The 22,469-nt window shown below is 41.6% G+C and overlaps 1 protein-coding gene across 4 annotated transcripts in view; it reads left to right on the forward strand.

Moving 5' to 3' along the window:
* Positions 1 to 22,469, forward strand: part of tnrc6c2 (trinucleotide repeat containing adaptor 6C2) — a 152,851-nt gene that overhangs the window by 124,899 nt on the left and 5,483 nt on the right. For all 4 annotated transcript variants that reach the window (XM_080879963.1, XM_080879962.1, XM_080879965.1 and 1 more), the window contains 17 exons: positions 7,880 to 10,336; positions 11,330 to 11,533; positions 12,120 to 12,286; positions 12,378 to 12,455; positions 12,889 to 12,946; positions 13,193 to 13,335; positions 14,060 to 14,203; positions 14,969 to 15,109; positions 15,599 to 15,718; positions 15,961 to 16,044; positions 16,672 to 16,951; positions 17,302 to 17,466; positions 18,419 to 18,607; positions 19,146 to 19,295; positions 20,134 to 20,349; positions 21,780 to 21,853; positions 22,138 to 22,277. In XM_080879963.1, the coding sequence (XP_080736089.1) occupies positions 7,880 to 10,336; positions 11,330 to 11,533; positions 12,120 to 12,286; positions 12,378 to 12,455; positions 12,889 to 12,946; positions 13,193 to 13,335; positions 14,060 to 14,203; positions 14,969 to 15,109; positions 15,599 to 15,718; positions 15,961 to 16,044; positions 16,672 to 16,951; positions 17,302 to 17,466; positions 18,419 to 18,607; positions 19,146 to 19,295; positions 20,134 to 20,349; positions 21,780 to 21,853; positions 22,138 to 22,277 (4,810 nt within the window). The remainder of the gene's footprint in view (positions 1 to 7,879; positions 10,337 to 11,329; positions 11,534 to 12,119; positions 12,287 to 12,377; positions 12,456 to 12,888; positions 12,947 to 13,192; positions 13,336 to 14,059; positions 14,204 to 14,968; positions 15,110 to 15,598; positions 15,719 to 15,960; positions 16,045 to 16,671; positions 16,952 to 17,301; positions 17,467 to 18,418; positions 18,608 to 19,145; positions 19,296 to 20,133; positions 20,350 to 21,779; positions 21,854 to 22,137; positions 22,278 to 22,469) is intronic.

Genomic DNA, 22,469 nt, shown 5'->3' on the forward strand with positions numbered 1-22,469 from the left:
CTACCTCTGTAGAACACCACACATTGTTTGAGCAGGATCTAGCACGAGCATCTGCTTGCATCTTTGTTGAGCTTCTTCTCCTGTCTCTTTTTTTTCCACTCTAGCTTTTGATCATGCTGCTCTGTGCTGCTTTTCATTATTGTCTCTAAATTTGCTGTGCGAACACGGATTACTCAGTAAACAAATCTGCAGCTGCTGCGGTGTATGGTTAGCTAGCCAGGAGGCTACAGTCCTCAGCATTACAGTCAGCTGGTCTTTCTATGCTCTGCTGCTGCTGCTGCTGTTGTTGTAGTCAAGTCTGTGCCACCAGTCACAGCATCAAACAAAGGCTTTAAGCCTATGCAGCCACCCAGTGACACTCTCTTTGCCAGAAATTGTGCTTTTCAGTCTATTTAGTCAATTTACTATGTTTGGATGTTATTTTTCACTATGTAGCCATTTGATGTTGTTTCACAAATAGTGTTATTAGTTTTTTCTAACTTATTTTTTAATGTATTGTTTTTAAAAATATAATAATAGAGCTAATTAATTTTAAAAAAAGAAAATAAGATCAAAAAATAATTCTAATATTATGACATCATATAAAAACACAGAATCTATATAAAATGGATTCATTTTAATATTGTCTAAAGAATTTTCACAGGAAGTAAATTCAAGGCAACTGCATCACTGTATTTTTTTAAATTCAGTAAATATATTAAATTGGTGCAAAAATTCAACAGATTCAATCTGTCGGCACAAATTTCTTTTTTATTACATTGGTAATAATGTTTTTTTCTCTATGCACAGCTATTTACTGCAGTGTTTCTTTGGCTGTGGGCCAAGAAAAAATTTAGCTGCAGGCGTAACTCTCTTAAGAGAAACATTAAGTCAGAACCTTCAGATTTGAAAGCATATGTTTCTTCTTTGAGCTCTGGACACGTTAGGATGCCCTGGCTGAGTGTGTTACGTTGTAATGCTGTATTATTGTCCTAGTCCAGCACTTGTTGTCCTAATTGGCCTTTACCTACCTCTGGTTTCCCCTGGAGTCTCTCTGTACAACAGCCTGTGACAGAAGTAGCCATTGGCTGGGTTTTCACCTCCTTTTCCACTCATGTCCTTGTCCTGAGGGCATCCAGTCCACAACATGTTCTTTCCTGTCTGCACTGCCAATAGCCTGAAGCCAGTAACCAGTTGTTGCAGTGCGTCTGCGATACATAACTTAGGGATTGGACACTGAAGTTAAGTCTACAATGCAGAGCAATTATTTAAGTCTGTGGCTTCTTTCATTTCAAACATGACTTTTGCTGCAGAAAATCTGAAAAACTTCTCACCTAAAAATGTAAACCCAGCGAATGTATGTTTGCTGGATTTACAAGTTAATACTGGACTGTGATAGATTTAATGAAGTTTTTCCTGATCATAAATACATCTTTTTTTTTTTAAAGTCAAAATGCTTATATCTCAAAGACAATGTCTGCAAATATAGAGGTAAAGTTTCATTTCATTTTGCAAGTTACAGATGAACTTTGTTCCGAGGACAGTGTTTCTATTTTGTTTTCGAGGACAGTGTTTCTGACCTCTGGTGAGGTTACTGAGGCCCTAAGGGTGGCAGTGATGTGATGGTTCACTTTTGTAGTTGCACACATGCAAACACTAACACATGTATATAGATATAATGAATGTGCAGCAGAGAGAGTACTCTAGTCTGACCTAGTTGTGTCCCCTCAGATATGCGTCTCCCTTGCAATCTGCCTCACACTTTAAAGAGGAGTGTACTCACACTGTAGTTTTAGTTAGTAGAAGTACACTGTAAAGATGTTAAATTTATTTCTTTGACACATTTTTGATCACTCCACATTTGGCTTGGAAAGTCAAATTTAATTATTGTAGAATCTATATGAATTCTGTGTAAATCTGTAACGCTTGAGATTCCAACAGGCTATCCAAGCACCCCATCCCCAGTGTCTAAAATGCAGTCTGCTCTCGACACACCACCCTCCCACACAGCGTCTTTTCTCAACCCATTCAATTGTCCCACCAGACAGAGACCCCCTGTCCCATTTCCATCCCCCTGTCACACCCACCATTCCCATCTCTCCAGCTGACTGGAGACCATTTAAGTAGTCCGGAGCATCCAGCAGCCAGACAGACTCCCCAGTAGCAGGTGCTGGAATGGGGTCTCTTAAGACTGTGGGAACTGTAGCCCAACAGCTGTTTGCCGGTCACCCAGACAGCACGCGTAGCCAGAAGGCACTCTGCTGGGTGCGGTTTAAAACACTTGACCCTTTCATAATGCTTCCTTTGATTTTTAGGTAAATTAGCTTAGATTTTGAACACATCTTAAGTAAACTGTTTGGTGTTGCTTTATTTAAAAAACAAAACACGTTTAGAACACTTGTGCATTTTTACATTCTTTAGATATAATCTTATAAAAATGTTGTTTACCTCTTCTGACATCATCAAAAAAATAAATCTGTTATTTCTACGTTTTTTAAAATCAAATGAAAAGATCACTTGGCCCCAAAGAAGCCACGGAGGTATAGATTGGTCCATATGCTCAAGCTGTGACACACACATAGGCACACACAAGTGAGAGAACCCCCTAGTGGCTTCATTAATGCAGCCTCTCTCAGGGAAACCAGAGAAGTCACTATGGTCTCGCTCTTCTATTTTCTCTCTTCTCTCAGCAGAGGTAAACAGACATGAATGATGAGCTTTTTAAACCCCACGGAGACCGTCCCCTCTGTTTTTCTTTTTCTCTATGTTTCCGGAAAAACATGTGCATGCCGTCCTCTATGTGAGTGGGCGTAAAGTTCTCCTCAAAGAGAGATGGAGAGGGTCAGTATGGTGACAAAAGACTAGTAAAGGTTCCCTCCTCCTTTGATTTTGGGTTTATGTCATCCCATAATTTTAACCGAGAAGCCGAGCTGCCTCTGTTGCTCACACTCAAGCTAAAAGAATCACTTTGTCACTACAGTTATTCTCATTCTGTTCATGCTTTCTCTTTCGCTGTCTCCCTTTCTTTTCCCTCACCACTGTATGTGCCGACCTCTCCCCACCCCCACAGACTGTCTTCCATCTCTCTCTACCGCACTCTTCTTCTTTCTTTCTGTCACCCAGCCCTTTATTTCATTCAAATGGGGAAGAAAGGCATTTAATTCTTGGCTTATTGCCCATTTCCATGATGGCAGCTAGTGTCATTAGCAGGAATTCACCTCTTGCTTATTTGTGCTTCAACTCCGGCTGGTATCACACAGCTCCACTGCAGTGTTGATGCTGCTTGTCCGTGTTTTGTAGTAAGCACTGTCGGTGTACCTACATTAGGATGTTTTTATTATTAAACTGATGTCCACCATTTCTGTAGTTCAGTGCAGGTGAGAATAAGCTAGACTCCACATACACGCATACAAAAAGGCTGTCTTTCTGTCCGTTTGAAACGTGAAGAGCTACAGAGATGCTACTTTTTTTTCCTTTCCGTTTTTGACCCTTTTCATTCACAAGGCATAATCATAGGCTGCCCTCCTAATTGCAACCAGAATGAAAGCAACACATTACTGACATATGATTGCAAATGGTAGATGGAAATAATTCTCCCCTTGCCTTTGTTTTTCATATTCAGCTTGCTTTCATGCCCTTCCCGCAAATCAATGATTTGCCAAGAATCAGCAGTACCTTTTTCTGGAATGCCTGGAAAGGGAGTTGAAAGGGGAACAATGGAGGCACATTAAGGTGAAAAGAAAGGAAGGCTGTTTTGCATTAGTCCACTCGTACATGTTGGCAAAGATGCACCAACATTAAAACCTTTGCAGTGTAATGCAACCCTGTAATCCTGTTGTAAACACTCCTTTTGTGGAGCTAATAATGGTCCGGTTTTGTTGAGGTAGATGTCCACATGTGCTGCCTCTGCGAAAGGATTTTTTTTTTTTTTTTGCTTCACTGACTAACCTGTTGCAGATGTACTAAGATGATGTCTGCTGTTTCTTATTCTTGCGTGGATCTGTGTAAGCACTCTTAAGACTAAGGCTGCTATACTTCTCCTCAGGTATTTTTCCATTCTCTCGCTCTCTGACCTCCTTTCTTTTATCATGTGCATGAGAGTCACCTTTTCTTTCATATTTTTTTATGTGTGTGGTTTGGGGGGGCTTGTTCAAAATTAGCTTTGTACATTTCCTCTGTGACAAAGGTGTTGAGTGTGATAAAGGAGGACTGCTTTGCAGAGTTTACATTAGTCAAGTAATCTTTTATTTTCAAATTGTGCGAATGAAGGAGGAAGATATGCTGGGTGGTAAGGAACTGACTGAACAAAATAGTTTTACTTTGACTGCCCTCCCCTGAGCTTCTTGGATAGGGTCCACAGAGTGATAAAGTAGTGCTCCTATTTGCTTGGAAATCGACCACGTACAGTTGGACAAAGAGAAAACAGTAAATCAGTGGGCTTTTCTGATCAGGATTTGTTTTCCTACTGACTACGGTAGTAGTAAAAAGTTGTTTTGAACAATTTAATATAAGGCCAATTACTTTTGCAGTCTACATCAGTTTAAACTAGGAGTGCACAATAAACTTTCCTAAGGGGCCAGAAGAGAAACTGAGTATGTTGTGGAGGGCTGCATCAGTAAGCTAAACTCAGTTCTGCTCAGTAGCTCTGGGTTTTGAAAAGTCCTATACAAATAAAGTTATTATTATTAATGTTATGTTTTTGTAAGCTGGTGTAGCTCTCACTACCAGTTTCTGAGTTTTGACCCCAAACTTTTTTCTTATATCAAGTTGGGCTGGGCGATATGGCCTAAAATCCATATCACTGTATAATTTGAAGCATGTGCGGTAATATGATATATATCGCGATATATTCTTTTCTTCTGTATTAAGTATTTTACACACTATAGGGACATTTAAAATCCTTTAATTTTCTCAAAAATCGACAGTGTGCCTTATGTACGAATTCTGGTTGTGCTTACTGACCTCAAACTGATTTTATGTGGTTCACGCCACTCAAAAATCTGTCAAAAATGTTTTAGTATGACTTTGGTAAGCTACGAAGGCGCACAGCTTGATGGATTGTCGGAGCATTATGGCTGCCGTAGTCAGGAGCCTTGCGGAGTAATCTGGTTCCTAAACTCCGTCTGGTTCAGGTCCCAAAGTCACACGATCACTGCGGCATCACTGAGAGTTAAAACTGTCTAAATTATTTCATCTTTAATAAAATGATCAGCATTTCTGCTTTACCAAGTGTAACAATTAAGTTTAACATCTAGGCATCCATGAAAATCGAATTTATTACATTTAACGGAGTTAGAAGTTAGCAGGAAGTTAGCTCGCTAGTTTTGCTAGTTACCTAAATATGATATAGCATGTTCTGACTGAGAGATTTCTGAAAAAAATTAAAACGTACTGCTCTGCTACCAATTCCAACATTAATGAAGACAGAAAACTAAACAGCAGTGATGTTTGTAGGGTTACTGGAGTTGGGCTAGCTGGTATATAATGATGTGCTACGTGATCGCTAGCAAAACAGCTACGTTAGCATAACAGCTACATTAGCATAACATTAGCACAGTGAAGTTGAAGGATGGCCGCTAACTTTTTTTTCACTCAATAAAAGTTAACGTGAGGGTTTCTGGTGGTTAGGGACCAATGCAATTGCATGGCAGGATGCTGTAAACGGACCAAACTTCAGTCAGGAGAACAACTGAGATAATCCATCCACAATACGAGGTTAGTCATTAATATACTGCAACAACATGGGAATAGAGCAGTTGTTAGGGAATTCAGCATGAATTGATTGATAACATTGATTCATTCAGCAATGAATCAATGTTACGGAAGCGCAGTTTTTGGCTTTCCCTATATTCCAAAAGTGCTTTGTCTCTGCTATTACTGTCGCCCAGCATAATTTGCAGATGATGTTGTTTGCAGCCACTGCAATGCTGTCGACCAAAATAGGTGCAGCTTGATGACACCATCAACATGCGCTACCGTTGGCCAAATTTATATCATTTCTACCGTATACCGTTCACACCGCCCACCCCTAATACCAAGCTGTTGTCAGAAGTCAGAAAACCCATGGCAAGTGTAATTTAAAAACTTTCTGATGATAGGCACACATGGCTTTTTTTCCAGCATCTTTTAAATGAACGTAAAAAGAAAAGTACACTTACAGCAAATATGGGGATTACTTTTGTTGTGATGTTTCATTAGTTATTTCTGTTTTCAGCTGATTGCAAACTGACTGTAGATTAATGTTGGTGTGCATGTGTGTGTCATCAGTCTGATGACCCTGAACGATAAGGCTGCCTGGGAAGTGGAGATAAGTGAAAATGTAATTCACAGCCTCTGTGGCACGTTCAAAGTATCTAAAAGTCATACATCTGCCAGAATATGTGTCTTTGTCTTCACACCTCAAATAAATGGACTTTTCCTTCTATATCTTGTGCTGTGTAACGTCTTGTTAGGATGGCAACAATTTGATAGGATCTTCTTTCCTGTCTTAAGGTTCTATCTTAAGCTATACAGTTTTACTTTAGAAACACATTACATTTAGTGTGGACTTTAGCAAAAACAAACTCCGATGTCTAGTTTTCATGTACAAATGTTTATTATTATCAATTATTAATAAGGTTAGTTGGTCTGCGCAATGGTGATATTCGTAGCTCCTACTTCTCATTAGCTTTTCTGCCATTTGCCTGAAGCTACCCTATTGGTTAGAGTGTTTGGATGCTGGATCAATAGCCTCTCTGCTCTCACCCACTAACATTAATAAGATTATTGATTAGCTGCCTCCCACAGATTGATTATCCCTTTGCAGCATCAACCCAGTCTATTATTAGTTCACCATTTGATGGTGGCTGCTTTTGTGCCTAACGAATCTGCTTGTGCGTGATTCCATCTTGATCAGAGTTGTAAAAAGCTGCGATTTGGTAGCTTGGTGAGGGATTTGTAGATCATAGATCATAAGTAGAAGGACAAAATCTATGGACAATCCCTCATTTTCAGTTTTGTCATACAGATAATTCCTAGATATACAGAATCGCATGTGCAGTATTATGTATATGCAGGTAGTGAGAAGCAAATAGACACACACTTATTCACACAAGCTTGGAGGAACTGTTATGTGGTTTCTTATTGCAGTGCAGTTGAAGGAGGAGTAGGCCCAGTAAAGCGTAAGGAGTGATGGATGAGACTCTGTCCTGGTTTCATTCCAATAAATGAACGGCGTTCCACTTGGGCTTCCCTTCACAGTCCCAGCCAGTGAAGCCACGATGGAGACGGATGGGTCTCTCGCTGCCGGGTGTTGGAGGAGTGCAGAAGGGAGAGAGGGACAGGGTGAAGAAAGTGGTGGGGGGAAAAATGGAGGAGGGAGACATGAGTATAATAGGACATAGGTGAGAGATGGGATAATAATAAATAAATGACTTTAGAGAGTGAAAAGGGAGTAAATCAGTAACCTCTGTTTAAGAAATGGAAGTTAAGTAAAAACTGGGGAGAAAAAGAGAAGGAAAGAACGATGTAAAAAGAAAGCAAAGGCTCCATCTCAGTGTTTCTGTTTGGCTGACTGCACCAGAGCAAGGATATATGGATATCCTGAAGCTGATATGACAAGAAGCACGCTTGGCTGTGCATTCTGATTATGTTTTAAATCCTGAAACATGCAAGCCTGACCATCTCATCCTGCCAAGTCTGATAGCTAGCGTTAACTAACCAAGAAGATAAAATTGGTTCAGGAAGCTAACTGTAGCCTGGTTGTGAACTTGCATTACATGATTCTCCTTACTCTAAACTTATGAATTTCTTTTCTTTCTCCCCTCCTCCTTGTCCTCCCTGTACTTTTACTCCTCTCTATCTGTCTCCTTTGTTTAATCTCTTACCCCCCCCCCCCCCTTTTTTTTTTTTTTCTCTTTAGACATATCCCTCCAGTGTGGCCCTGGTGCCCAGTATGAGATCTCTTATTGGGGAGCCTCTGTACCAGTTGACAGCCCATCAAGTGCCAACAGCTGGGACAAAGTGATTATTGACAAGAGTGATACAGAAGCTTGGCCCTCCATCAGCCGCAGTAGTGACCCCTGCAACCCTGTAACACCAGAATGCCCCTCGGGCTCCACCAGCTCTAACCTAGACACCAGTGCTGTCACTACTACCAGTAGGAGTAGTTTTGTGAGTATGGCCACAGGCGCAGCAGGCCAGCAGGCCCACTACCCCTCTCTCAAAGCTAACAATAACATGATGACAGGACCTGGATCAACCAACGCATTAGTAGGTAATAGAGGCTGGGTTTCAGATGGTAAACAAGATGGTATGAATAGTGGCAGAGTTGGAGCACCCAATAACTGGGGCTCTTCCAATTTTAACTTGAATCTCAACCCAAATGCCAACCCTTCAGCCTGGCCTGTTCTGGGCCATGAGAGTGTTGGAGGTGGTACCAGTGGGGTGTCCAGCTCTTCATCCCTTCCACCAGGCATAAATGGCAATGGAAATTTAGGAAATGGGAACATGGGAGGTGCTGATAACGGTGGGGGAAGTTGGGTTGGCATGATGAGTGCTACAGAAAATGAGCAACAGCACCCTTCAACCAACACAAACTTGTCCTTCAATATAGAGCCTGTTAACCTTAACACTGATGGACCAAACCACACTAAACAACAACAAGCTCAGGAGCCTATGAGCCCTATCCATGGTTTAACTGGTTGGGGAGGCCAGTCACCCACTGAGTCATCCCAGCTCAATGGGGATACAACCGGCAGCTCTGTATGGGGTAGTGGAGAAACCAAGGCAGCTGACTCCCCCAAGGACTCCAGCTGGGACTCAACAACATCTGGAGGCCTCTCTGCTTGGGGTCGCCAAGGCAGTGGTGGTGGGAGTAGTGGAAGTGGTGGCTGGGGTGATTGGGGAAAATCCTCTGGCGGTGGAGAAGCAACTAAAGGTTGGGACAACATAGATGCTGGTAGTTCTGGCTCAGGCCAAGACCAGCAACTGAGCTCTTGGGGCCAGCAGCTTGGAACAGCCCCAGCAAGTGAGGACAGCGGAGACAGCAGTGAAGGTCGATCCCAGCGTAGAGACAGATCCTCCAGCATGGAATTTGCCCCTTTGCTACCACGGCAAGACCTTGACCCTAGAGTCCTGAGTAACACAGGTTGGGGACAGACCCCCGTCCGACAGAACACTGTATGGGAGATGGAAGAAGCAAACTCTGATGATGGAAAGAGCAGTAGCAGCTCAGACACCATAGGAGCCTCCAGCTCCAATGGTGGACCCTCATCTACCAATGGCACCATAACTCCTACCATTGCTCAGAGGCCTGGATCTGGAGGGAAAAGTGACAGTGAAGGATCTTCATCTTCTGGGTGGGGAGCTCCAGCATCTCAGCCAGTCCAGACAGGATCAGGATGGGGTGACCCCCCACAGTCACTCAGTAAAGCTCCGAATGGCACTACTAGTGGCTGGGGAGATCCTTTGCCTTCCAGTGGTCCCAAGAATGGGGGTACCTCATCCTGGGGATCAGAGGACAAGTCATCCAGCTGGGACAATGGCCTAGTGAAAAACCAGCCTACTAGCTGGGGAGAAGGCCCCAAAAATGCCCATAAGTGGGGCAACAATAATGGTGGTTCTAATGGCTCCACCACAGGGGAATGGGGAGAGCCAGACATCAAGAATAATGGTTCCTCTAGCAGCATGTGGGAAGGAGAAGGAAGTAACGGAGGAAATGGTGGATGGAAGGAAAGTCCTCGAGGAGCAAATGGAGGAGGCTGGGGCAAAACTCCTGCTGTGAGTAATAGCAGCTGGGGGGAGACCTCACGTGCCAATGGACCAGTGCAGGGTGGCTGGGGCTCCTCCAAGCCACAAGAAAGCAGCAGCAGCAGCAGCACTGGTAGTGGAGGAGGTGGAAGTATTGGTTCTTGGGGAGGTCCCAGTTCTGTGAAGCAGAACAACTCTAGCTGGGGTAATGTCAGCAAACAAGACCAAGGTATGGAGCCTACTGGCTGGGAAGAGCCCTCTCCTCCCTCCATTCGTAGGAAGATGGAGATTGACGATGGAACATCTACCTGGGGGGATCCCAGTGCCTACAACAAGACAGTCAACATGTGGGATCGTAACAATCCCACTAGTAACCCAGGCAACAGCGGCCCCCCTCCAAGTAAGAATGGTGGAATGATTATTCCCAACAATAACAACAACAATCACTCCGTTGGACCTGGCAACAACAATCACCATCACTCTCACCCTCACCATATGCACCACCATACTCATCATGGCCAGCCCCCAACTCACCTGCAACACCATGGAAACAACAATGGGTCGCCCAACAATGCAGCATCACATCCAAGTGTGGGGCCCCAAGGCAGACCCACCCACTCCAACCCAGGTATTTAAAAGACTTAGACATTAATGACCTAAAATCTTATTTTGCTTAACATTCAAGTAGTATTTGAAATTCAAAAATGAATTAAAATTTGATTTCTGATCTTGTAGTCTCCCACCATACTATATTCAATGAAATGTTTAAAAATTTCAAACTGACTTTTACAAAAGTGGGTATTTCTTTCTAACAGCATATGTGTGTTTTATTCAAGGGATACTGATTTTCTTGTCTGTTAACAAGCCAGGGAGACAGACAAAGACAAAGAGATTTTGTTTTCACCTGTTCCCATAAAATGAGAAAATTATAACAAGCTTGGGAACTATGGTCCTTCCTTTCAAAAAATAATTTCTTTGAAGAATTTACAAAGTGACTGTTTTTGCTCTCAGAGAAGTTAAAATCTTCACAGTTGTCATCAGCATTTAATAGTAGGTTTAAGTTTGCGCTTTCACAAGATCTAGTAAGTCTTTGAAAAACAAAAGCCCTGTGAAGCATAGATATTTGCCAAAGCTTTAATGGCAAACAGTTTTAATTGTGAATGAGACCACTGCCATCTGCTGTCTGCAATTTGTGCTGCAGTGACTAAGGAGCATCATGAACACTTCCAAAACACATTTAAGCCAAATAGCTGCCCATTTCTGCTGATGTCATTAATTTAGGCTTTTCCTAATCTGCTGCTTTGCTTTGTCTTGTCTCATTCACCTACACATTCATAGACACAGCTTGGCAGGCTGGGGTGGTGAAAGGCATATAATTATAAAAAACCACAGCATACAATAGAAAAGGTTACTATCACTTATTGATATGTCACTAAAGCTTAGTCTCTTTAGACCTTCATGCTATGTGATGCTGGCCTTGATGGGAACAGTGGTATTATTCCATTTGTTTTCAGGGAAGCACATAAGAGGATTAACTAATGATGTTTTAAAATTGATGAAAATTTCTGCTGTAAAGAAGCTGATTTCATTCTTTTAACTAATTAATTGCCCTTTCTTCCAGGCTGGGGGGAGATTCCAAGTGTTCAGCCCAAGTCAGAACCTGCTTGGGGAGAGCCAGCAGCTCCAACATCAGCTGTGGACAATGGTACCTCAGCCTGGGGCAAGCCCCCAGGTGGGGTAGGAGGATGGGGAGACGGTGGCCATGAGTCCTCTGGCCCCTATGGCAGGGGAAGTGGACCCCCAGGTTCTGCACCTTGCAAGCCAGGTAACACTCAGAATTTATTGTTAATGCTGGCTGTTAATAATAGGAGTTGATTAGCTGATACCACCAGTGCTATATTCAGTGCCATCAATTAGTTCAGACTTACAAAATTACTGTTTTTCTGCTTTAACCTGTGAACACAATTGTCAACTTAGGCACTGGTTTGCTTTGGGTTCACTATTTTGTTTATGGCAGTAGCTCCATAATATGTTTGCACAGCACACTTCAGTTAGGGAACACAAACGGGAAGTTTCTACAGAACTGTACCGTTTGTGCCAGTTTTGAAAGTTTTTGTTAGTGCTGCTGGAGTGTTGCTTGGATTAAAGCAATTCCACGCCTCAGTGGAGCTTGGTTATTTGTGCTGTTGGTTTTAAATGTTGGAAACGATAGAGGGGAGGTGTAGGGAGAAAGTGCAGACTGGCATGTAGCAACAGTGGCACCAAGTGGCTGTGTTTAAAGTTACGTGCTGCTCAGCTTCTGAAATGGTATTGTGAATATAGAGGACACATAGTATCGAGTAATGCACTGAAGATTTTTTTTCTTTTATTCCTCACAACTTAATCCTATATTTCCCATCCCTTTCTTTCAGGCCCCAAACCTATGCAAGATGGCTGGGGAAATGGAGGGGAAGAGATGGGCATGTCTACCAGCCAATGGGACACTGAGGATGGGGATGTATGGAACAGCCCAACCCCCCAGGAGAGCAGCTCTTCTTGTAACTCCTGGAGCAATGGACCCAAGAAGTGCCCAAACAAGGTCAGTGAACTCGCCTGTCACAGTGGCATTTATGACCTTGGAAACATCATGTAATGTTGAATTCATAATATTTTTGCTCCTTTGTTTTCAGGGGAAGATGGGCAACAAGCCAGATGAGGCCTGGATTATGAACCGTCTCATCAAGCAACTCACTGACATGGGCTTTCCGGTATGAACCCTGCATATTTAGAATTAAGTGTCAATGCAGACTCAAAGCACTCGCAAGCTTTCTTCTGGAATTTTTGCTTTAATGCCTCTGTGCTGGTGGCAGATTTAGCTGCGAGGCATCATTTATTTAGGTTATCAGTTCTGAAAGTGATACTCAGAGATGAAGGTCACTATGACCTCTAACCAGGAATTTGATATTTATTCAACACAGGAAGAAATTTCTTACGATTTAGCACAAGCATGCACTAGCGCTGTGGAATGAACAAATTGGATTTCAATGGTCAAAGGTTATTGTGACCTTAAACAAAAATTTTGGGGCATTATAAATGAAACCTTTTCAGGCTGGAAAAACTATCAAGTGATGAAATATCAGCTCTTCTGGCAAATTAATCCCAGTCTGGTTATGCTAATTACAAGGTTTTTGTACTTCACAGAGAGACCCTGCTGAGGAGGCATTGAAGAGCAACAATATGAACCTTGACCAGGCTATGAGTAAGTACACCAGCATTTTCGTGTGTCAACCTTGTCTTTACGCTTGCTGTTCTGAGATGTTTGTTTTTATTTGAATAAATCAGTTCATTCTCTTCAGTTCCGCTTGGTTGAATACTGAGGGACCTTTTTCTTTAAAATATATATTTTTACCACTAATGAGATTAAATAAAACTCTCTTTTATAGTGACACAATATATTTATTTGGCTAGATTTCACAACCTCTGCAATCACCTCTTCTCCTTCTAGCTGCTCTTTTAGAGAAGAAAACAGACCTGGACAAGCGAGGCATGGGCATGTCTGATTACAGCAATGGCATGAACAAGCCTTTGGTGTGTCGGCCTTCCGCACTCTCCAAAGACCCCTCCGAACGCAACGCCTTCCTCGACAAGGTACGTCGGGTATAAATGCATGGTGGTATTCAATTCAATTTAGTTTTATTTATACGGCACCAAATCATAACAACAGTCGCCTAAAGGCGCTTTATATTGTAAGGTAGACCCTACAATAATATGTACAGAGAAAACCATATGACTCCCTATGAGCAAGCACTTTGGTGACAGTGGGAAGGAAAGACTCCCTTTGAACAGGTAGAAACCTCCGGCACAACCAGGCTCAGGGAAGGGTGGCCATCTGCTGCGACCGATTGGGGTGAGAGAAGGAAGACAGGATAAAGACATGCTGTGGAAGAGAGCCAGAGATGAATAACAAGTATGATTCAGTGCAGAGAGGTCTATTAACACATAGTGAGTGAGAAAGGTGACTGAAGAAAAAACACTCAATGCATCATGGGACTCTCCAAGCAGCCTACACCTATTGCAGCATAACTAAGGGAGGATTCAGGGTCACGTGATCCAGCCCTAACTATATGCTTTAGCAAAAGGAAAGGTTTGAGCCCTTACTGTAACTTTAGGCTTTTCTCTAATTATATGCTTAGATTGTAGCTTTTATGATATGTTAACACATCACATTGGAAGGTTTTTAGATTGTAACGTCTTGGTTAGTACAAGAAATGTTTTTACACACATATAATTAACATTGTCAACGTGTAATGTTTGATGTTGCACTCATCTGCCTTTATTCCCCTCATTAACTGTTTATTTTCCTCTGGTCTAGGATGGCGTCCTGTCAGACGACACCCCCCCATCACCGTTTTTGCCTTCCCCCAGCCTGAAGCTCCCCCTGGCCAATAGTAGCCTTCCTGGGCAGGGTCTGGGACAGGGCAACCCGGGGCTGGCCATGCAAAACTTGAACAGACAGGTAAAGCAGGTTTTCTTTTCTTTTTCTTTTTTTTTTAAAATATATGTAATATAAAATACTACATATGTAGTATGGGGGGGGGGGGGGGCTTTGCACCCTTGGACAGCTGATACAGACAGTATCACTGTGCACAACCACTAATTTGCAGTGCTCTCTGTGGGATTTCCATATACAGATTGCAGTAGCAGCAACAAAAGATGTGTTAAATTGTTTTATACACATCTCTCTATTCACATGCTTTCCCACATCTCCCTTTTTCTGTTGCTCACTTTTGTGTATAACCTTGCCTGAAGAGCCCATTGAAACCAGATAGTTATGCTCTATCAAATATCACCCCTAGAGGCAGGCATGGCCCAGAAAAACTACAGGATGTCCTTGAAGTCCAAACAAAGGCACTGCAAGCAGCCTTTTTTCAAACTGAAAGGAAAGCCCTCTTCAGCAGTATGGGGTTAGAAATTTGAACAAGTGGCTTTTACAGGCTGATTGTTTTTCGTCAATTTAAAAAATGCAATTTCTGACATTTTTATGATCAAACAAACAGTTGCTCTCACCTTTTTCCCTCAGTATATGCTCTGCTGTAAAACACGTGATCTAGACCTAATCAAATTTTGCAATATTGCAGACACTTCACCTTTTCTTTTTTTTTCTTCATTTCAAATTTTTTTTTATTTATGTATTTTTGTTTTGACGTTTTTTTGTTTATACTGCCATTACATGGCAGTACTCTTGAATATTTAATTGTACCATTGTGATTCCTGCATACAGATACCCAGTGGAATGTTTGGCAGTAGTGGAGCAGCACAAACCCGGGCCATGCAGCAGCAGCCTCCTCAGCCACCAGTGCCACCTCTCAGCTCCTCCCAGCCTAGTCTACGTGCTCAAGTGCCTCCGTTTCTCTCCCCTCAGGTAGTCAAACACATGATAATGCATATTAGATTTATTATGTGCTACTATGTCAAGTCCTAACACATATAAACAATCGCTTAAAGCTTGAAGATTTTGTGATATGGCCGAGGAACATGATTCTTTTCTTCCCCCACGTGTATATTTTGTATATTTTGGGCTTTTTAACTCATTTTAATTCTGTTGAATATGTCGTCTTTGTCCTCTTAAAATCTCCACAGCGTAGATTGCTTTTTACCTTTTTTTTAAAATCACACTTAAAAACTCATGTGCAGTTTCAGTGATGTGGTTGACATACTGTGGCCATAACTCTTGAAATTGCAAGATTGCCTCCCAGACCTTTCACCTCCCTTCTTTTCTATCCTGCACAAATGCAGCGGTGGCTAGTTTCATCTTGCCAGAAGGTGCTTTTATGTACAGTTATTGTGATGTGCAGTGACTAACTTGTCATCTCTCTTTTGTTCCACCTCCATTTTTTTCTATTCGCTTCAGGTCCAAGCACAGCTCTTGCAGTTTGCAGCAAAAAACATTGGTCTGAACCCTGCACTTTTAACTTCACCAATAAACCCTCAACAAATGACCCTGTTGTACCAACTTCAGCAACTGCAAATGGTGAGGTGCCATCGCTCTTTGCATTGCATTTGCAGCGCAGCTTTAACCTTTACAGCTTGTGCGAGAGAATATGTCTTCTGGACCTTTATTTTCATTTTTGATTTGACTTTTTAATTAGATTTTACTTCCTATGAATATGTCATTTTTAAAAATGACGATATCTAACAATGCATGAGAAAGGGAGTGTAGATTTTTTTATTGTTTACATCAACGTATTTCTTTATTTGTCTTCATCGATTCAGGCGTACCAGCGTTTACAAATCCAGCACCAGATGATGCAGGCGCAGCGCAATGTTTCCGGCCCTATTAGACAACAAGAGCAGCAAGTGAGTCAATAAATGTGTCATTACAAATAAAGTATGACCGTGAAGGTCTTTTAAAATTTCATGTGCGTGACTACATGTCATCGTACTGTGACCCAACTTCATTTATTCCTTTTTTTTCTTCTTTTTTTTTTCACTTATTTTTTGTCACATCATTACAACAGCGAAAAGAATATGCTTTGTAACAACAGGAGTTGCTGAAACGTTTAGATAACACAGGAACTTGTTACTTCCCATTATCTGACAACTTCTCCATTTTGCAAAAGGGGATAGTTTGTTCTCCTTTTTGTAAAAGAAATTATGTTTTGTTAAAAATAACCCACAAGATCCATAAGATATAGGTAAATCTTATCTATCTAACATTTTCTGTTTAAGCTTATCTTTGCAAACCACCCCTGCGTGTTCTTTTTGTTTGTTTTTGCTTGCGTATCTTTATCTATAACATTGAAACATTTTATTTTCCTCTTGCTTTTCCTTTCTATTCTCCACTGTCTCGACTTCCTCTTTGTTTTTCTTTTGTTTCATTATTTCCATCCATAATTTGATTAATGTTGTTGCTCTCCTGGCCTATATTTCCCAGTGCTTTCTTTTGAAATACATAATTATGACAGTCCTCCTTTTCTCTCCCAGGTTGCACGTACAATCACCAACATGCAGCAGCAGATCCAGCAGCACCAGCGTCAGCTGTACCAAGCGCTGCTGATGAAGCAGCAACAACTTCCCTCTCATTCCTCTTCTTCTTCCTCCTCCACTGGTCTGCATCCCCCCGGTGGCCCCGCCGGAGGCCCCGGCTCTGGCAAATCAACCCTGGACCCCTTCACAGGCACTCACCAGGCTCCGAGCCTTGCCGATACACTGCACACCAAAGAGCCGCCGTCGTCGCCCAGCGCCTACAGCACCTACCCTCTCTGTGAGTCTGCTCTAGCAACAACACGGGGCTGAAAGAACTACACTATGGTCACTTTGTTTAAAACTCAAATTTTCCCATGACACAGAAATAAAAGAAGAACCCTCATTGTGTATTACAGCCTGTGTAGCACCTGATTTTGTGTCATGTGAAGTAAAAATAAATCAGCAACTCTTTAAAAAAAAAAAAAAAAAAAAAAAAAATCGTGCAATTGCCAAAATGCTTGCATCTTTTGTCTTATAGTTGTATGTGCAACACAATGTATCAAACAGTGTATCGTTGTGTTGTGTGTTTGAAATATTTGTTTTTATTTGTGCAAATATTAACAAAAGATTCCTGTGTTTTGTGTTCAGCTGGACTGAATCCAAACATGAATGTAAACTGCATGGAGGTTGGGGGTCTGTCCCTTAAGGAGCCCCCTCAGCCCCAATCCCGCCTGTCCCAGTGGACACACTCCAACTCCATGGACAACCTCTCTGGCAACTCTTCAAATCTGGAGAACAACCTCAATAAGCACGGTACTTTGCACAATAACACAGACAAGCATGCTCACATAATGTAGAGGCTTTGAGAAAATTGTTAGATGAAACCAGCCTGACATTTAATGTTAAGTTGTTTTTTTGCATAAATACTTTCCAACGCCTTTTTAAAAATAATCTTGAGATTTTTGTGCAGGCATGCTTCACTTGTTGAGGAGTGATTATAAGGCACTATTGCAAACGCCACACCTCCTAACACACTTAGGACTCGTTGACTTGTTTCCCAATGAGTAACTCAACAACTGACAGTAGCTTTTTGCCACTTGTATCATGCAAGACTTTCGACTGTGCGTTTGTTTTTTTTCGCACGTTCTGTTTGCAAGCTCATTAAGAATCCCTGAGTCTGAGGTGTCATAGTTCCACCCAATAACAATGACAGGTGTTGCAGTCACATCCTTGAATATAATTGTGACATTTCTGTGATTTTCGAGAAGACAAATGCAGTCTTATATTTGTGTCAGTTTGAAACCACTGAAGTACACAAAGCACTCAGTAATGATGTCAGTTACTTTCCATAAAAACAATTTCTGTAATGTTTTGAGAAACTAGTTAACTGACGCAGACTTGTCAACTACTGCATTACTTTCATTTTAGCATTTAAGATTTCGTCAGGTTCTGCATTTCATACACATGATCTGTTTTCCAGCTTATACGTAGATAACAATCTGTGGACTGCAAACAGTTATTCTTAGCTCATAGTTTCATCTTTTTTCTCCCACTATGGAAATGTTTATTGAAGATCTTAATCTTACGTCTACTGAAGCTCAATAGGAGCATCAGTAGACTTAAAAATAGACTTAATGTAGACACCATTTTTAGGGTGGTGTTAAATGTGCATTTATAATATTAATACTTGCAAAAATGTGTATATTTTCCTACTAAGTTGGACTAGGTTCAGGTGACTTTTTTACTTTTTCCTTGTGTGTTTCAGGTGCCATATCTGCTGCCTCTACCCTGGTCCCTCCTGGGAAGCCTCCTCAGCTGGAGGACTCATACAGCCCTTACAATCTAATCTCCAGCTCTGAGTCTCCCACCAGCCCCCTCGTGCCCCCTGACTGGGGCCAGGGCAAGAGTCCCAGTGAAAAGATCTCCAATGGGACCAACATTAACTGGCCCCCAGGTGAGAATGAGATGCAGAGGTATAAAGGTGTAGAACAGACAGGTGTTTTTCTTTAAATTGTGTGAAAAAGTCTCTGAATCTTTGGATACAAAGGCATTTATGAACATGTCGGGTGTTTATCTAGAACGCAGTACAATCTCACTGGACTAATAAAATACAAACAGTACTTTTCTTATGTCGTAATTGCTTAATTGCATCAATTAAGGCTGCTGCTAAGGAAGCAGCTATTCAGTCTACAAAATTCAGAGGAAGATTTAAATACGAAGCATAGCATTAGATCAGGTTGGTTCACCACAATACCATTTTACACATTTACATGGCAGCTCTTATATAAAGTAGGCTAAACAGTATTACTGCTAAACTTAGCCTGTCCAGAGTGGACCTCTATCTGCAAGCCCTCTTGCAATTCATCTCACGCACCCCAGTTGCTGCAGTTGCAGTGCACCAAGTATAATTCAGCGTAACACCTCGCTTCACACCTTTGTGTACATCTAACCTTGAAGTTTTAGCAGTCCTTTATTGTGTGCGTGTGTTTTAGAGTTCTGCCCAGGGGTGCCATGGAAAGGCCTTCAGAACATCGACCCCGAGAATGACCCCAATATGACCCCTGGCAGCGTCCCCAGCGGTCCCACCATCAACACCAACATCCACGACGTCAACCGTTACCTGCTGCGAGACAGGAATGGAGGTATGACAACAGACAAGGGCCCAAATATCAGTACGACCGATAGCCCCACCGAAAAGTCGCGCTTTGTAAAGTTAGATGAATATACGTTAGTAACCACTTCCACAAGCCTATCCATGCTACCATATCTGCTTCACCACAGACCCCCACCATCATGCTGCACAGCATATATGAAATTAACCTTTTTGGGGGTTTGTGTCTGCTCACCACACTGTTCTCTACAACCATATAGCCACAGCTTCTCCACTTCAGAATGGCTCTTTGCCTCCAATCAGCAGCGACTGGCCCGTCAGTGGCTACTCTAGATCTTTCAGACTGTCGTCCTGTGATGGAGATGCCTCAGGTACACATCCCACGTATTCCCACTCATGTGTGGACCTGCTGACCTTTCCTTGCCCAAATGGAGAAATTCTCCTTATCTTCAACCTTACTTAACCTCTGAACTTTATTTATACATGTCCTTACCTCAGTCACACCTAAAAACCTGTTCCTTCAGCGCCTTAAACATCCTTTACCAAAACTCTTTGACCAAACCCACAAAAAAAAACAAGCCTCACCTAACTGGTCGTGACATTGGTACACACCCTATGTGTTCATGAATCTTAAAAAAGGATATTTGAAGTTTTTATTTGTAGACATTTTTGCAAAGTATGGTGTAATTGAAGACAGGTGGGTTTGTGGCTTGTTTTGCTGTTCATTTCCACATTTTGAAGCTACTATAAAGAAGTTCCAGATGATCCAGTTGAACGGTCATATTACATATAAAAAAAATAAATACATTAAAAAACATTTTTTAACAGTATCCTCTTTCTCTTTCTCTGTTTCTGCTCTCCATGTACAGGTAAACTGTCTGACATGAAATCCACTTGGTCCCCAGGGCCCATCTCTCAGAGCCAAGCTTCTCTGTCCCACGAGCTTTGGAAAGTCCCACAGGGGCCACGCAGCACCACAGCCCCATCACGGCCTCCGCCAGGCCTCACTAACACCAAGCCCTCCTCTACCTGGGGAGGCAATTCGCTGGGTCTGTCTCAAGGCTGGAGTGGCTCATACTCCTCTGGTGAGCACTCAATTTCTTTTTATCAGAAATAGTGATGTGAAACTATCTGATACGTCATCACTGAGTTTTTATTGAAAATAAGCATACTATTGGAAAAAGAGAAAAAAAACACCAGTATTGACAGTTTAGTGTGTGATTCAGGCACTTCAGGTGTGTGATTACTCCACTTTACATTTTTCTTCAGTTCTTGTTTTTATTTTGTGTCGTTCTGTTTTGAATTGACTTTAGTTTCAATGAGTTTCCTGAGTGAGATTTCTCATTTCAGTATCTATTGTGTCTAGTTTTAGTTTAGTTTTTATTCGGTGTTAGTTTTAGTTTTGTTTTTACTACACGAGGAAGAGTCAGATTGTGTGATTTAGAAAGTTTATAACGATATGATGTTTCTTTTCAAGCTATACAAACACAGTCATGTAGACAGTCTCAATAACCAGATTCCCCAAAGCCTGCTCAGACTGGTTGCGTTTATAAATTTGATTATAGTAACATAAAGTAAAGACATTATTCCTTTTTTATTTTTTAATGACACACTTTACAAGTAATTTTCTTATTTTCTTTTTTTTCTGAAGTCTCATTTATATTTATTTCAGGTGGCTAAAATGGTTTTTAATGCCCAGTTTTAGATTTCATTTTCATTTCAGCTTTAGTTAATGATCATCATGTGGGTTAAACTGCTTTTTTAAAGAACAGTGTATCATCATCATAACTGCAATATTGGCTATTTACTTCATGAACAAATAAATATCAGGTTGCTTCTAACAATTTCTTTGAAATTGCTGAGCTTAAGCTGCGTACAGTGCCTGTAATTTACAGAGGACAAATCAGGACATTTGAGCAGATTGCCGTGACCACGAATACAGGCGAATACATCTCTATGATGTATTACACGCAAGCCACAGACATGGTTGCCTATGCATAGGTGTGGTGTTCACAGCTGCGACTTAGCACAACCCAACTCTTGGTATTGTAAAGGTTGCCTGAACACACCCTGCCAAACTGACATCTTGAGGTTTACCAGCTTTCGCGTGACCTCGTTTTGACATGACAGATCTATACTTTATGCAGCAAAGAGGAAATAAATTTAGTGTGTGGAATAGATAGCAACTGGTGTCATGTTTTCCTTAGTAGTTGAGCTCTTAGACTTCAAGGCCCAGAGTCTCAGGGCTCTGGAAAAAGTCTCATAATATCAGAGAGTGTTGTATGTTGAATACAGCTATTTTTCTCTTTCTGTTAGAAGGGCACTGTCACATTGATACACACTCACTTTATCTTTCTTTAGAAAGAAGCCATCTAGGCTTCTTGCAATGCGTGCCTGTGCCTGACCAAGATTCAGTTTTGACATTGAGTCAAATAACTTGTAATGAAAGTATTTCTGCAAATCATTATTCCAAGAAAACTCTTAATTTTTAACTCTGTCTGCATCCGTGTTACAGAGGGAACCACATGGAGTACAGACAGCTCCAACAGAACCAGCAGCTGGCTGGTGCTGAGGAATCTCACCCCACAAGTGCGTATGCTTTTCTTTTTTTCTTTTTTTTTCTTTCCTTTTCTTTTTTTTTTTTGCTAGTTTTTCACTGATACCTTGGGCCATTATAAGGAATTCGAGTTTAGTCCGCTCAAATTTGAATCTGCAGTTGTAGATTTCTGCTGGTGTAACCTTTTATATAGTTGCAATGACAAAAGAAACAAAGCAAAAGGAATAAAAACAGAAGGTAGACTGTGTTTGAGATAAAATGGTAAGATAGTTGTGACTGCAACTTTAGTGTGCTAATGTCTTGTTCTTTGCTGCAGATTGATGGTTCAACTCTGCGGACCCTGTGTATGCAGCACGGCCCCTTGATCACATTCCATCTCAACCTGACCCAGGGGAATGCTGTGGTGCGCTACAGCTCCAAGGACGAGGCTGCCAAGGCCCAGAAGTCCCTGCACATGTAAGCGTTAGCACAAGTCTCTTACATCAGCAAAAGTGGACTTAAAAACGGGGGAAAAGGGCACTTTTTACTGAGGCAATATAACAGTGAAAAAAAAGACAAATGCTTGGGGAAAACACAGTGTTCCTGATTTCTTTAGTATCTTTTCTCATGAATAGAACAGTTCAACATTCTCAATAATTCCAAGCAATG

Source organism: Rhamphochromis sp. 'chilingali' (assembly GCF_963969265.1).
Source record: "Rhamphochromis sp. 'chilingali' genome assembly, chromosome: 4".
In the NCBI taxonomy this organism is placed as follows: Eukaryota; Metazoa; Chordata; class Actinopteri; order Cichliformes; family Cichlidae; genus Rhamphochromis; species Rhamphochromis sp. 'chilingali'.